General features: G+C 37.9%; 1 protein-coding gene and 1 pseudogene across 1 annotated transcript in view; both read left to right on the top strand.

Annotated features, from left to right (window-relative positions):
* LOC107674169 (mitogen-activated protein kinase kinase kinase 3-like) overlaps positions 1-2,878 on the top strand; it is a 23,731-nt gene extending 20,853 nt beyond the window's left edge. Inside the window, exons 16-18 of the mRNA XM_016468069.1 lie at positions 399-528; positions 775-952; positions 2,650-2,878. Coding sequence (XP_016323555.1) covers positions 399-528; positions 775-952; positions 2,650-2,878 — 537 coding nt within the window. The remainder of the gene's footprint in view (positions 1-398; positions 529-774; positions 953-2,649) is intronic.
* A 9,700-nt stretch (positions 2,879-12,578) lies between these two features.
* LOC107674161 (glial fibrillary acidic protein-like) overlaps positions 12,579-17,161 on the top strand; it is a 5,883-nt pseudogene continuing 1,300 nt past the window's right edge.

Raw genomic sequence — 17,161 nt, 5'->3', positions numbered from 1 at the left:
TTTTATATTATCTATATAAGTTTTCTGAAGCCATATGATGACTTTTTGTGAGTAACAGCCCAGAAGTCTCATTCATGCACTGCAACTCACGAATCAAATATCAAACATGATGACAGTTCATATCACTACAAATTGTTGTTGTATGTAAAAGATCTATGGAAACTACTTATTTAGTGTTCCAGAGAAAAAATAACAAAGGAAAGGTTTGGAATGACATGAGGGTGACGGAATGACGGAATTTTCATTTTTGGTGCTTTATCACAGCTAATGTTTTCTTGTAAATAAATAATTTTTATTATAAGGGTTGTAATGTGTCATTACACACCTGTTTTTTAGCAATACTGTGGTTGTGCTGTAGAGTTCAGTGTGACACTGGTGTTGTGGTCTTTGACCCTCAGGGTTCAGTCAAAGACCAGCTGAAGGCTTATGGGGCATTGACAGAGAATGTGACACGCAAGTATACCAGACAAATTCTGGAGGGCATGTCCTACTTGCACAGCAACATGATCGTCCACAGGGACATCAAAGGTACCGTTTGGCATTAGACCTCACATAGTCAAATACTGTGTTATTTATATATATATATATATATATATATATATATATGAGTAGTGGCTACTTGAGTACAACTTTCTCATGTTCTAATAGTTTTGGATCACCTATTATAGCTTGCAAATCTTTTTGTAGTCATATAACGAGGAAAACTGGATCAAAGATCTTTCGGTCCATTGCATGCTAACTGCTCTCCCTGGTCACTTCCTCCGGTGCGTTCAGGTGCCAACATCCTGCGAGATTCAGCTGGCAATGTGAAACTGGGAGATTTTGGTGCCAGTAAGCGGCTTCAGACCATCTGCATGTCCAGCACTGGGGTCCGTTCTGTTACTGGAACACCGTACTGGATGAGCCCAGAGGTCATCAGTGGAGAGGGGTACGGCCGAAAGGCAGATGTCTGGTGAGAGCAATTTTTTGGTTTATGAATAAAAAAAACTAAGAAGTGCACACATCCAGGGGTATGACTCATTTTATTTCACGGTAACAATATATTTCACGATATAGCTATTTTTATATGTAGTTATTCTGAAAACCTACAAAAAGGGTTTTATATAATAAATAAACTCAAATGCTTAAGAAATTAAACGTATTTTAAATTATTAATTTAGTAAAAACACACTCAACTTTTAGATTAACTGGCCCAAAAGGACTGATATTAAATGCAACTTAAATAAGTTGTTTCTGAATTATTCTTAAATCTCACGTTATTGTTTTACTTCAATTGGTTTATAATATCTGAATATTTTATATTGAAATATTCTATTCATAATAAATTACATTTACTTCCTTTTAATTTTCTAGGATACTATTAATACTAGTTATATAGTTTAAATTTGTTCCCTGGTATTTGCTTATTATACTGCATTTTTAAGGGGATTGTTTTGCTCTTTTTGTGATAACTGGCAACCCTTCACCTGGAGCTTTAATCATGAGAGGAAAGAGCTCAGTAGTGACTAGAAGAAGAGCAGCAGTATGCAAACTGAACATCAGCTAGACAGCTACTGTTAGTGCTGACTAAAGCCCTATTCAGATGGGACTAGTTTTCCAGGGGGTCATTAGAGAAATGTGTGTTTCAGAGACATACTTTGTGACTTTAATCCCGTCTGAATCTGCCAGGTCTGTGTTTTTCTCACACAAACTCTGTAATAATTCCAGAGCAAATTACCTACAGTTTTTCGGCAAACTCAGTGATCCTCTGAGAAATCTAATCCCGTCCGAATGCGAATGTCTGTGATTGCCAGCAATATTTTTTTCACAACGCAGTTACTTGTGTGTTTTGGCCAACGTGAACTATCATAGATGCTCTTACTACTTGCGCACATTTTTGATGTGTTTGAATCCCGGCAAGGAAATAAAAAAGTAAAATCAAGAGTCAGATTGTGTAAACTATTAAAACAGGCTACTGTAATGTCAGCGTCAGGTAAGATTACTTACCTTCATTTCTGCACTCAATTGCATAATGTTTTAATTACATATGTACCTTTACAAAAATTAAACGTGGTTTTACTACAAATAAATGCAAAAAACATGGTTTTTATAGTTGTAATGTAACCTCAAATTAACCACGGTTTTGCTATACTACACATAGCTTAACCATAGTATTTATATACAAACTGTACTTGAAAACACGTGGAATGTTAAGTGATGTTTTATTAACAAATTTCGGGAGGAGCACGCACAGATAATTAACACGGCCAGTTCATCATCAGTAATTGCACCATCTATCCAATCAGCACAAGAGAGAACCTCTATAAATAATCAAAGCAGCCTTACCTCCATTATCTCTAGTCTTTCAGCATCCCTCCACCACCCCGACTCCTCACCTTCAGCCCGTTCCTACCCCAGCACGGGGAGGAACACTCGGGGGGAGGGAGCGCTTTGGGTCCGGGCTTAGACCCGAGCTCGGACCCCTCTCCCCGGACAGGGGGAGTATCCCGGGCTCGAGAGTAATTACCGAGCTCGGAGCCCTCTCCCCGGACAGCATGCCAAATACGCATAACCTTTACTCTGTTCATTATATGTAAGTGTGAACTCGTGAAATAAACAATATCATGTAACCTAACGGGTCCTTTTTCTTAAACTGTGTTGTGTGAACAGGAGTCTTGGCTGCACTGTGGTGGAGATGTTGACAGAAAAGCCCCCGTGGGCTGAATTCGAGGCCATGGCAGCCATATTTAAGATTGCCACTCAGCCCACCAACCCCCAGCTGCCCTCTCACATCTCCGAGCACACGCGGGACTTCCTCCGCTGCATCTTCGTGGAGGCCAAATACCGGCCGAGTGCAGAGGAGCTGCTCAGACATCCCTTCTCCCAGATCTTGTGCTGAGGTTTTCCCTCTAGCTGCTTCCACGGGGGGAACAGTAAACGAAAATGTTCTGGAAAGTGGTTTTGTGCCTCTCTGTGATGGTACCATGAGGCGTCGCTCACTAGAAAAGTCATTCCTACAACGTGTTCATTTGTTCCTACGACTTATTAAGACACAGACCATGTTTCATTAATTTGTTCCCTAGATAACCCATGATTTAACTAAAATTAGGTAACAAATTAATAAATTGTAGGAACTCATTCTTAATTTATGCCCACGAAATCTTCATTTTACAATCCTGCTACTAGCCTTTAATTTAGACTAAAGCCCTATTCGGACGGGACTAGTTTTACAGGGGGTCGTTAGAGAAATTTGAGTTTCACAAACGTACTTTGCGATTTTAATCCCGTCCGAATCTGCCATGTCTGTGTTTTTTTCACACGACCGCTGTAATAATTCCAGAGCAAATTACCTACTGTTTTTCGGCAAACTCAGTGATCCTCTGAGAAATCTAATCCCGTCCGAATGCGAATGTCTGTGATTGCCAGCAATATTTTTTTCACAACGCAGTTACTTGTGTGTTTTGGCCAACGTGAACTATCATAGATGCTCTTACTACTTGCGCACATTTTTGATGTGTTTGAATCCCGGCAAGGAAATAAAAAAGTAAAATCAAGAGTCAGATTGTGTAAACTATTAAAACAGGCTACTGTAATGTCAGCGTCAGGTAAGATTACTTACCTTCATTTCTGCACTCAATTGCATAATGTTTTAATTACATATGTACCTTTACAAAAATTAAACGTGGTTTTACTACAAATAAATGCAAAAAACATGGTTTTTATAGTTGTAATGTAACCTCAAATTAACCACGGTTTTGCTATACTACACATAGCTTAACCATAGTATTTATATACAAACTGTACTTGAAAACACGTGGAATGTTAAGTGATGTTTTATTAACAAATTTCGGGAGGAGCACGCACAGATAATTAACACGGCCAGTTCATCATCAGTAATTGCACCATCTATCCAATCAGCACAAGAGAGAACCTCTATAAATAATCAAAGCAGCCTTACCTCCATTATCTCTAGTCTTTCAGCATCCCTCCACCACCCCGACTCCTCACCTTCAGCCCGTTCCTACCCCAGCACGGGGAGGAACACTCGGGGGGAGGGAGCGCTTTGGGTCCGGGCTTAGACCCGAGCTCGGACCCCTCTCCCCGGACAGGGGGAGTATCCCGGGCTCGAGAGTAATTACCGAGCTCGGAGCCCTCTCACCGGACAGCATGCCAAATACGCATAACCTTTACTCTGTTCATTATATGTAAGTGTGAACTCGTGAAATAAACAATATCATGTAACCTAACGGGTCCTTTTTCTTAAACTGTGTTGTGTGAACAGGAGTCTTGGCTGCACTGTGGTGGAGATGTTGACAGAAAAGCCCCCGTGGGCTGAATTCGAGGCCATGGCAGCCATATTTAAGATCGCCACTCAGCCCACCAACCCCCAGCTGCCCTCTCACATCTCCGAGCACACGCGGGACTTCCTTCGCTGCATCTTCGTGGAGGCCAAGTACCGGCCGAGTGCAGAGGAGTTGCTCAGACATCCCTTCTCCCAGATCTTGTGTTGAGGAGGCCCACTGTCCATCTAGCTGCTTCCACAGATTAAAACCCCTCAGTTTCCTTGTTCAAAGAGTGATAAGCTCAGTTTCAAAGGCACTCTGCGTTTCCAGAGCATGTGACCTGGATTGGATTAGGTCCTGGATTAGGTCACAAAACTGGTTTGTTCACTAATGGTTTGAAATGTGATGTCTTTGGGACAGCAGTGGGTGCTACAGGACTTTCGTGATGCACACACTCTTTATTCCAGGAGTAAACAGACTGATGACGTCACAGGATGAGGTTTGGGCCACTGAGCTGCTTCAAACTAGACTTTTTCTTGCAACAAATGTGCCTTCTAAAGCCAGCAGGAGTCAGTCTCCCTGAAGCTCAAATAAGTTTCACCAAGAAAGTCTCCTGGTAATGAATGTTTCATACAGTCCACAGCAGAGTTATGAAGTCAATGTTTTTATGTGCCATTTCCCCTTCCACACAGATTCCCATGTGCACCCATTGTCTCTATGACTCCAGACATTTAGTGTTAAAGGGAACGTAATAATTGTGTCTTGGTTTGTTCCTGCCTCAGATGAATGAGGGTCTTGCGCACGTCAGTCTCGAATGGTTTGCATTTATGATTAATCTTATATGTTGAGAATAGAATTGCACTTCAGTAAGAACTGTTTTAGTCTGTTACAGAAAGCGGCTTATATTCATTTTTTGACTGAGGTCAGATGCCGAGGATCAGGGCTTGAGGTTATAATGTTAAAGTCTAAATGTTCTTTGGTTGAAGTGTAATGTGTAGTTTTGTACCGCAGTAGTGCCTTATAGTGTCCTGTAGAGAGCAGCAGTACAGTACCTAAAATGCAGCTAATCTCACTAATGCTATTCCCATAATGATGAGATGTTAAATTGGGAAGTCTCGTAAGGTGTTTTATTGGTTATTTTGGGTGTGGCGAGATATTGAGAGCACATTAGGATGTATAGTTGTTTTCTCTCCAGCCCAGCCAAAGAAAATGTATTACGAAAGTGTTGTGCCTTAAGTGTCGTGTGGCAGTATATTGGACTCATTTGGATCAGATGCACTTTTGAATATGAATGTTGAATATACCAAATTGTTCATTTGTTACACAGAATGTGAAGCCTTTTTCACTTTTATTTATATCCCAATGTTCAGCCATTTTTATATACGAGTATATATGTATATGTATAAATCTATTTTTATATAGTGACTCTGAACCGAGTTATGCTTTTAAGAACAGAAGATGAGTTAGAAACAAGAATTGTAACAGCAGCTGGTTTTGTTTGACTACAACATGATTTTACATGTTTATTACTGGCTGGAAATTGAGCTCTGGCGATTTATGCCGTGCCTGATCTGTGCAAGTCATGTTTTTTGAGTGTTTATTGTGTGTCTGTGTCTGTTTCTGTTTATCTGTGTGTTTTTTTCACCCGAGGATGTCGTAAAGAATCTCATGCAGACAGGATTTTGATGCAGGTTGTCACAGGAAGTGACCAGTGCCTTGAATCATTCTCAGAAATGCATGTACACACAGATATGCACATTTGCTGCCACTTAGGAAGAACTTGCACAGATATCTGCCTTTATGTATTCAGAGTTGCAGTGTTGGAAAGAAAAATAAGGTGTAAAAGAAAGATTTTGTTTTTATGTTAAGAAAAACACATGGTATTAGGGTTGATGTGCACTGCCGTACATAGATTAGGGTCAGTAAGATATTTGTGAAAGAAACCGTGTTTATTCAGCAAGGATGCATTAAATTGATCAAAAGTGACATTTATAATGTTACAAAAGATTTCTATTTCAAATGAATGCTGTTCTTTTGAACTTCCTTCTCATCAAAGAATCCTGAAATAAATGTTTCGTGGTTTCCGTAAAAAATATTAAGCAGCACAACTGTTTTAAACACTGATAATAATAATAATAATAGGAAACGTTTCTTGAGCAAATCAGCATATTAGAGTGATTTCTGAAGGATCACGTGACACTGAAGACTGGAGTAAATTCATCTTTTTCATTATAGTAATAACATTTTAAAGCGTTAAAATCAAAAAAGGTTCTTTTGAATGGTAATCATTTTTTTCATAGTATTACTGTTCTTGGTCTATTTTTTTATCAAATGCACAAAAGAAAAGTCTTACTGACCTCAAACTTCTGCCATTCTATTCGAAATGCAGGAAGTTGTATTATACACATGCGCCTTGCCATGTTTATGAGGAACTGAGAAAAGTGTGTGAAAAGGCGCTACGCTTTCTTTGGAAATGTGTCATAGGGTGTTGCTCAAGTGAAAGGGTAGGTGGATGCCAGAGGCGAATTTCCACTCAGCTTGACGACTTTGTTTAGCTCAGGGTTTGAATGACAGGTGTCCATCATATGGGCACACCAACACTGACCACAGGACCAGTTGTCCTCCTTTTATATTGTTTTGAAAGTATTTTGGCCTCCTCAAAAACAGTTGAATGGCTCAAATATGATCTCAAATAGCTGCTAGTTTTTCGTTTAGGCAGCTAAGAATCAGTATTGTACCAAAGATTGAGAAATGTCTCAGAGAAATGTCACAGTAAGTCTAGTTGAGAACCCTGGGATAAGCAAAAGAATACGAGCCAATAGGTTAGATACACAGTATATGATTATGTATCTTGACGTGAGACTTGCAGTGCAACGTCCAGTGTATCAAAAATGTTCAAATAAAATAATATGCACAAAACCTTGTATTTCATTGAAATTGTGCTTGTTTTTAATCTTGAATGTATGTTCTCTAATACCTATTGTATGTGCTTGTTCATGATTCTTGCTAACAGTGTGTTTCTCACCATCTGTCTTTGTCTGTTTGGAGTCAGTCTAAGCCAGTCACAGTACTAACTGCGTTTCTCTGTGAATACACACCATTGTGGTATCAAGGAAAGGAGTGACTGAATTTATAGCGCTTCCTCCCCCTCTTCTCTCTGTGCAGTGAAATATAGTGCAAAGTGAAACATTATGTTCAGGCAGGAATGAGGCCCACATAAAGAAGTGACATGTGAAGTCTAAGATTTTAGTTTATTTCTTCAATGCATTTTTTTTTATGCATTTACTGCAAGCATTCAATTGTCAGTCACAGTGTTCCCCAGGTCTTTTGACCATCAAGAAAGTAATAGTGTTTTTCTTGTGTATGTTGTTAGACCAGCTGTGACCGAGAAGGAATGCATTTCTTTGACTTCACGTGATGAACTTGTATTTTTAGTGCTTTAATGCTACAGGCAAAGACACCAAAAGTGCTGATTAGAATGATAGGTTTGTTCGTTGTATTTCTTCATCAGTTTTCTTATTAAGATTAACATGATTAACAATATGAGTAAATATTTCATTTTTATTTCAAAATACCATAGATATTACATACATAATATTTATAATGTAGTGAAATGTAGTAAGATGTGTAATGTAGCATGTTAATTGTAGTTTTTAATTAAATTTTATTTTATTTTATTTTTAATTTGTCCTTTCAGTAGCTTAGTTTAACATTTAAACATTTAAACTTCAAAAAAATAAAATTCAGGGCTCGATATCTCACATCTGCTGACATTTTCGTGTGTAATGAAGGCAGTCTATAAACATACAATACAAAAAAAACAATTTCGTTTATTTTTCATTTTCATTCATAATCATGAATATTTGTTGTAGTTATTTTATGATCATGCATTTTATTATTGTGTTTTCCAAATTATTTAATGAAAATGTCATTTAGATTTTGTTTAGCACAAAAAGTTTCAATTTAGTTTTGGTTAAGAACCCTTGTGTATGAAACATTTGAAGCACATTAGCATTAGAAGCACAACGAATGTCTCTTGTCAGCTTCTAAGCGGAGCACCTGGCTGGATTTTTTGGCAAAATTTGCTTGTCCTGGACTTGCTAGTTGTTGTGTTAGCCATGATTGCCACATCATTTAAATTTGTATTCCTCAGATTCATTTACACACAGTTTGATTCAAAATCAACACGCACACACATAAACAAGCGTAAACGCTCACAAGCGGCGTTTCAGTCTGAGTCTGGTTGTGGCTTTGTCTTGGCTGATGATCAGCATTAGGATTTTGCTATTCGCTCCTGCCTCGTTACACTGGAGACATGAATTAGCTGTTTGACGCGAAACCAAGCGTGCCAATAAACAGAAGAGACTGACTAACACAAAAAATGAAGAAGATTTGAAGAGAGAACAACTGGACAGCTCTATGGAAAAGCTTCTTGTACAGTAACAGGCTTTTGAGTGTTTTGTCTCAGACAGACATTCCCTCAGTTACCGGGGCTGAGGCAACCACAGTCACCCTTGCAGATATTTATTAGGGGATCGTAATGATGGCCCCTCCATGTTAGTCCTGACACTAAACACACCAAACAGCATAACTTACAGCTGGCCTTACAGTGGTAACACTCTTTCAGAAACAGTGCGATAAAAGGGTAATTTGTATTCTAGTCGCCCTGTCAAGTCCAACCACCCAACTTGATCATTTAAGTGAGAATCCACATGAGTTTTATCTAATGCCTAGTTTGTTCAGTTATTATCAGAACTTTTTATTCAGACTTTCTAGTCTGAATCTTTCTGATATATATTTTTGGTAACACTTTAGTTTAGGGACCAGTTCTCAAAATTAACTAGTTGGTTATTAGCATACATACAGTAGGTATAGAAAAGAATCGCCCTCCTTTAAAATAATCACATTTTGTTGATTTGCAGTCTAAAATTAAGATGGACACAGTTTTTGTTTTATCCAGCTGTATTCTATCAGTGCAACTTATAACATCCAAGTGAAAGATATAACACCAACCTGTCAGAAAAAAATTAAAAAACAGAATCACTGAGTTGGAAAAAAGATCACCCCCTCCTAAAAATGACTTGTAAACTCAATCAGGTGTAGATAATCACCTTCGAAATGGCACAAAAAAAAGGCACAATTCAGGAGATAACAAACAGTCACCATCAAATTTAACTGAACTTGAGCAGTTCTGCAAAGAAGAGTGTAGATGTGCAAAGTTAGTAGAGACAGATCCCAGCAGACTAAAGGTTGTAATTAAAGCAAAAGGTGGTTCAACAAAATACTGACACAAGAGGGTGATCCTTTTTCCAACTCAGTGATTCTGTTTTTTATGTTTTGTTTTTTTCTCTGACATGTTGGTGTTATATCTTTCACTTGGATGTTATAAGTTGCACTGAGTAAATACAGCTGGATAAAACAAAAACCGTGTCTGTCTTCATTTCAGTCAGCAAAGCAACAACGTGATTATTTTAAAGGGGGATTCTTTTCTATACCCACTGTATTACTAGCGTATTGGCTGTTTATTAGTACTTATAAAGCACATATTAATGCCTTATTCCGCATGATCAAATTTTAGATCCCTTAAACCTACATCGTACTTAAACATAACAACTACCTTACTAACTACTAATAAGCAGAAAATTAGAAGTTTATTGAGGCAAAAGTCATAGTTATTAGTGAGAACTGATGCCCAAACTAAAGTGTTAATGTATTTTTTTATTACTGATTTTTTGAAGCAATACCTGAAGCAATACAGCTGTCTTAAAAGTAAAAATAAGCAGCATATTAAGTGGAAGTCATTCATGCAGACAAATATTTATTGAGATTTTTTTTATTGAGTTTTTTAAGTGCCTTATAACATTTTCTCTATATACTGATTCGTGTTTACATTTTAAATTCGCTGATTAATAACTGATAAATGATTCTTCATGCATAACAAGGCTCTTTGTAGACTGGACAAAGAGATGTTCAGCCACACAAGTCGTGATCGCAGCAGTGGACGTTCTCCCCTGGTGTGCAGGACTCCTCACGTGTGCGGGACAAAAAATGTGCTGAAAAAGACATTCATATTTTAAATAGACCATTTATGTATGTAATTTTATACAAGAAACTCGCCTGGGCTGTTCAGAAAATTAACATGTATTGAAATGAAAATGACCTGTCAGATAAGGACGGATTCAGAACCTGTTAGATGAGGTAGCTTTGTTCCACATACTGTAAAAGTACAGTATTTTCCTGGGGCAAAATTACAATGTCTATGAGTCTTGAGCCTGCAGGAAAACATGACATTTAAAAACATTTTTGGAATTTCAGCTGCAGCTTGAGGGGAAAATATTTCCAATCCAACATCAATGATATTTGTATTTGCTGTACTGCTTGTGCAAATTGCACTTCAATTCACATATCTGAAATAAAATTGAATTGAAAAGCCTTTTAACTAAGTTGATTAAAACTTTTGTACATGCTTTTATCAACCTTAACTGACAGCAGATTTGGAACAGATCTGTAAAATAATGTAGTCATATATACAGTATATTTGCCATCACAGGAATAAGTTACATTTTAAAATATAACTGTTTTCATATAATAGTTACTTTAAACTGTAATAATATTTCTCAGTATTACTATTTACTGCATTTGTGATCAAATTAATGCAGCCTTAGCATTAGAGTGAGCATAAGAGACTTTCAAAAATATAAAAAAAATCTTACCGATTCGAAACGTTTGTAATGTAGTATACAAAAAACAGTATACTTCCTCATATATCATGCTAGATATAATAATATAATGCTTTCTAAACATGTTCGCTTGGCAAAAATTGTGCACAGTTCCTTAAATGAAGGGGAGGCACAACTGACCCACTGACACATCTTACCCCACACTCCTCTGCAGGTCATCAGTGCTGGCTGCTGGTGAGCTCATCGGTGGGTGTGTTGTTTTCTGTCTGGCTGTGGGTCTCTCTGGCCTTGATACACTCCTCTACTACTTTGTAGACTGCTGATGGGGCATGAACCAAACCATTTATCAAAACCATCTGTACTTTTTCTCTTGCACTTCAGCAATATATAGTATAAATAAAATATATTTATTCTTATTTATTTATAAATTATTTAGCAACAATTAATTAGCATTTATACTTATTTATTATAAATTAATTAGCAAGATGTCTGAGCTACACTCCCGTTCAGTAAAAATGTTCCACATCTGGCAAGATTTTCAGTAAATATTTCTTTGAATTGTCAGATTCATTGTATAACGACGTGGAATACTGCAGACGAGACATATTGTCTACTTTCATGAGTGTTATTTTAATATTATCTATGTACAATTATAGTATATATTAATCATTTTAAATAGCTTTTCTCAGTTTTTGAAATTGTGTTATTTAATTTATCTTTTTATTTGCTTCTCAATATTACTATTTAGCTTAAATTATTTTTTATTTCCGTTTTAGTAGCTTTACTTAAACATTTTTATACATATTTTCTATTTTAAAAATTAACAGCTTTATTTCAGTTAACAGCATTAGTTTTAGTTTACAACACTGACTTTGACAGTGCTCTTTTTTTTCTTTTTTTTCTTTTGGAGCTTGACAACTCCTGGTCTCCATTTACATTGTATGGCCGAGAGCAGCTCAGGCATTTTTTAAAGTATCTTATTTGGTGTTATGACGTGAGGGTGAATAAATGATGACTTAATTTTTTTTTGTGTGTAAACTGTTCCTTTAATAGTTGTATAAAGTTAAATAAGTCAAATCTTCTGGTAACTTGATTTTTCTGGTAAACAGATGAATCAGTGGTGCTGAAAAGCATGTGTGTGACGTTCCCAGATCAGCACAAAAGAGAGCGGCAGACCCTTTTTATAACGAAGAATTAGGTAATCACCCCAGTGTTCCGTGACATCATTAAAACCCCTCTTGGAATGACAGAAACCCTCTGACCAAGTAGCAGAGGAACTCCAAATTAACTCAGAAAAGGTACAAAGCACCACTTTTTTATGGGGTGAGACAGAACAGTCAAATAGCAGTGCCATCACAGTCTGTTTCCGTGTGTTCTGTGTTCCAGCAGTGGCATGAATTGGATTTTCTCTGACTGACTGTGTCCCCTCCCCACACACGGTGCACCCCACACCAGAGACACAGACAGAATAGAGTGAAAAGAGGCAGTCAGGAGACTGGGTGGACAAGCACAAACAATTCCGGGCTCACATACACTCCCCCTGGCCTTTGCCCTCCCCATTGGACCCCCTCTCTCTCCCCCGCCTTCTCTATAAAAACCCAAAGTTCGCCCACACTCGATCTCATTTTCCTCCGTCATGGAGACCCAGCGAGCTTTCTCATCCTACCGAAAGCGTTTCGGGACTTCAGGCAGCTCCCCATCAATGGGGGTCACCAGCCGCCTCAGCACGGGCCGCCTGTCCCTCCACAGCAGTCCGCGCCACCTCACCTCCAGTCCCATCACCCTGTCCACTTCGCGCCTGTCCCTGGGTGGGGAGCGGCTGGACTTCTCTGCAGACTCCCTGCTGAAGGCCCAGTACCGGGAGACGCGCACCAACGAGAAGGTGGAGATGATGGGGCTGAACGACCGCTTCGCCAGCTACATCGAGAAAGTGCGCTTCCTGGAGCAGCAGAACAAAATGCTGGTGGCGGAACTGAACCAGCTGAGGGGAATGGAGCCCAGCCATCTGGGGGACATCTACCAGGAGGAGCTGAGGGAGCTCCGCAGGCAGGTGGACGGCCTCAACGCTGGTAAAGCCAGACTGGAGATCGAAAGAGACAACCTGGCCTCAGACCTGGCCCCTCTTAAACAGAGGTAAGGACAGATATGTTATGCCCATTTAAAGTGCCCTCCCAGAGTTTTGAACCAGGTGGATATTGAATGCAACTTAATAAATAAAGAATATAATAATAATTACAATATATGCTTCGACTTTTGATCACTCTACATATTGTGTTGTATTATTTTATATTATAATTAAATCATATAACTGTATATATAATTGTATACTGAATCTTTTGATCACCCTAAATATTGTGTTGTATTATTTTATATTATATTTAAATCATATAACTGTATATATAATTCTATACTGAATATGGTTTCAGAATTTTTCACCTTATTTTTTTTTAACACAGTATCATTTTTTTATTGTTTTACATTTTCAAAATCATATTTTATATATATATATATATATATATATTTTTTTTTTTTTTTTTTTCACCAAATGTTTTATATCTTGCAGATATTTTATAATAATAATAATAATAAGGATTTAATAATTTTCCAAAACATGCATATAATATTATTAACATGTATATATAAATGCATAGAATTTTGCAAAGACAAAATTCGTTTATATTTTTATTTTTTAAAAGAAGAATATACAGAGCAAAATAGGATAAATTAATATAAAAGCTAAGAAATAAAGTTTTTTTTTTTTTAACAGAATGTTATAAACTTTGATCTTCAAGGTAACTTCTGTTGACATTACATTTACATTTATACAATTGGACACATTTATCTAAAGCGACTTGCATTGCATTCAAGTCAGTCAGATCATTTATATGAGTAGATGTGCCTAGCTGGGGTCGAGATATCACACATTCCAAGAAGAATTCTAAGAGCAACAGAAGAACAATGTCACAAAAAAGGTCAATAGCCATGTCCAAGAAATGCCATCCATTAGCCTGCCCATCTAATATGGGTAAAGAATCTCTAAAGAATGAACAACTGCAGCAACTCTAGTATTTTTTCCACATCAGTACAAAACTGCCACAACTACAATGTTACTGTGTGAATTTATAGCACCCCAACTCCGTTTTCAATGAGAGGCTCCCCATTTCTTACTCTCATTTATTCCCATGCTGCCTCTCCTTTCAAACTAAAGCCTGATTCGCTGAGTGGTATGGGGGCAGTGAGGGGCACAATGCCTCAGTTCGGCTTGCACAAAGGCTGAACACTCCCAGTGCAGATGTCCTGTTGTTAGAGAAAAAACTAATTTTTTATCTAATTCCAAATCTCATACCTTTAAACTCACTCGAATCTGTAGCAACTGGCGTGTTTCCCATACCAGATCATTCAGAGACCAAATTTGATTCATGAAAACATTTATGAGAATCTCTTCAAACAGAACTGACAGGGAAAAAAACAAATCCTGGAAAATGTATATATATATTTTTTCAACCACTAAACTTTATTTTATATAATGTATCACTTGCAATTCTCTATTTAATTCCCTGTTCATATTTGATGAAACATCAGTAACATTTAAGTGAAATAAGAATGTAGAAACCAAATAGAAAGTCAATACACAAAAATAAAAGTTGCATTAGGACTAAGCTGTGCATCCAAATTCAAAGTGCTTATTTTTGATGTACATGCATTACTTTTATTTGTATGCTCAAACTAGACACTGTTTGGAATTTTTTGTATTGATGTATATTAGACCTCATGTGTCAGGTGTAGCTGCTCAGTTTAGAAGGGTGTTTATGAAAGGAAGTGCATCTACTCCAGCCCGTGGGAAAGAGCAGTAGCTGCAGTGGGTGTGAGCAGTTAATGATGCACGAGTGATCCATTGAACCCTATCCAGCCCCCTGCTGCAGGTCTCAACACACTATCATGGGTCACCTCCACTGTGAGCCTTTCATTACAACTGATTTATCATAAATAACTAATCAGGATACACTATGAGGGCAGGGGAAATCCACAGATCATAGAGCATACATTGTGATGTTATGCGGATTATGGGGAGTCTATTAGTCAGTACTATAACCACTACGGTAAGAGTCTCTTATGCTTACCATCTTATGTGATCTTACTATCTCTTATGCTTTAAATAAGTGTTTTCTATTGTAATATATTTTAAAATGTAATCTATTCCAGTGATGACAGATTTTCAGTGTCATTACTCCAGTCTTCAGTGTCACATGATCCTTCAGAAATCTGTCTAATATGCTGATTTGCTGCTCAAGAAACATCTCTTATCAATGTTGAACAGTTGTTCTGCTGAATATGTTTGTGGAAACAGTGATAAATTTTTTTCAGGACTCTCTGATGAAAAGAAAGTATATTAAATAGATATATATATAAATAATTATATAATTTTAAATTAAAAAAAGTATCAGTAGGAGACAAGTGACTGTCTTCATGAGTTAGTCAATGACGGCCTCCTAGCTGGGAAGGATTTAAATGAAGGCTTAAAAAAAATAGAATAAATATTATGACTTCCTAAAAACACTTTCAAGAGGGAAAAGAAGAAAACGCACCATCAGTATCAATGCTTGGCCCTCTGGGGGTTATTTGTGTCCTGCAAATCTTGAATATGTGGCGCACTATTGGTTGTAGAAAGCCTTTTTTAGATATGTTTTCTTATGCGTCCTCCAGACTTCAAGATGAAACTGCTCTACGGCAAGAAGCAGAAAACAACCTCAACACCTTCAGACAAGTAAGGAACACTCCATTCGTCTCATTCATGTATCATGAATAAGTTAGCAAACTGCTATCATGAATTTCACTTTTGATTCCAGGATGTGGATGAAGCAGCTCTGAACCGTGTGCAGCTGGAGAGGAAGATTGATGCTCTGAAGGGTGAGATCAATTTCCTGAAGAAGGTCCACGAGGAGGTATGTTATCTCTCCCACTCTTTCCACTCTACCTCCATCTGTTCACTTCATCCCTGTCTCCTTTGATTTGACTCCAACTGGCATATCTGTCTTAAATCTGTTAATTTAATCTGGCTATTTGTAGCTATATCAGATTCTGTCAACTTTATCAGACTCAGTCCTAAAGATCAGATTAGTTCAGACACCATTATATTCATGCGTAAACTTCTTTCACTCTTTCACCCCTCTTCCTTGCTCGGTGTAGGAGATGAGGAAGCTGCAGGAGCAGCTGATGGCCCAACAGGTTCATGTGGATCTGGATGTGTCTAAGCCAGACTTAACCACTGCCCTGAAGGAGATCAGAGCTCAGTTTGAGGCCATGGCCACTTCCAATATGCAGGAGACTGAGGAGTGGTATCGCTCAAAGGTTACATGAACACACACACATGCATCTTCTTTAGAGCATTTTCTTTATTAGAAGATTTTAAGTGCAAAATTTTATTTGTAATATAATATAATATGATATTATATCATATAATAAAATGTTGTTTCTACACCATTTTTAATAATAAATAAATAATTTATGATTATAATTTATTTCATTAGTTTGCTGATCTGACCGATGCAGCCAACCGTAACGCAGAGGCTCTGAGACAAGCTAAGCAATAGGCCAATGAGTATCGTCGGCAGATTCAGGGCCTGACCTGTGACCTGGAATCTCTTCGTGGATCTGTAAGTATTTACCAATCTTGTCACCAAACTTATTCAGAACAACAACAAAGACAATTTCACCCATGACTGTAGAGCACAGTACTTGACAGCAAAGTCATCATCCTCTCAAAACCATTTCAAACGTCTCACGCTGTCCTTAAGAACGAGTCCCTGGAGCGTCAGCTGCGAGAGATGGAGGAGCGATTCGCCATAGAGACGGCCGGTTACCAGGACACTGTGGCCCATCTGGAGGATGAGATCCAGATGCTGAAGGAGGAGATGGCCAGACACTTGCAGGAGTACCAGGATCTGCTCAATGTCAAACTGGCTCTGGACATTGAAATTGCCACCTACAGGAAGCTGCTCGAAGGAGAGGAAAGCAGGTGAGGAGAGTAGAGAAATGGCATCAACCACAATAATTGGACGAAATTAATTCAAATATGATTTAATGAATATCTTCCTCCTCTTCTAGAATCACTGTTCCGGTGCAGAACTTCACCAACTTACAGTTTAGAGGTGAGTAAATGCATCATCCAGTTGATGATTCCTGCATAAATGAAATGTTATTATTTAATCATTTGTGTGT

Source organism: Sinocyclocheilus anshuiensis, unplaced genomic scaffold, assembly GCF_001515605.1.
Source record: "Sinocyclocheilus anshuiensis isolate Anshui unplaced genomic scaffold, SAMN03320099.WGS_v1.1 scaffold893, whole genome shotgun sequence".
Taxonomy (NCBI): Eukaryota; Metazoa; Chordata; class Actinopteri; order Cypriniformes; family Cyprinidae; genus Sinocyclocheilus; species Sinocyclocheilus anshuiensis.
Note: the sequence above shows the minus strand (reverse complement) of the source record. Positions and strands in the feature narration are given on the sequence as shown.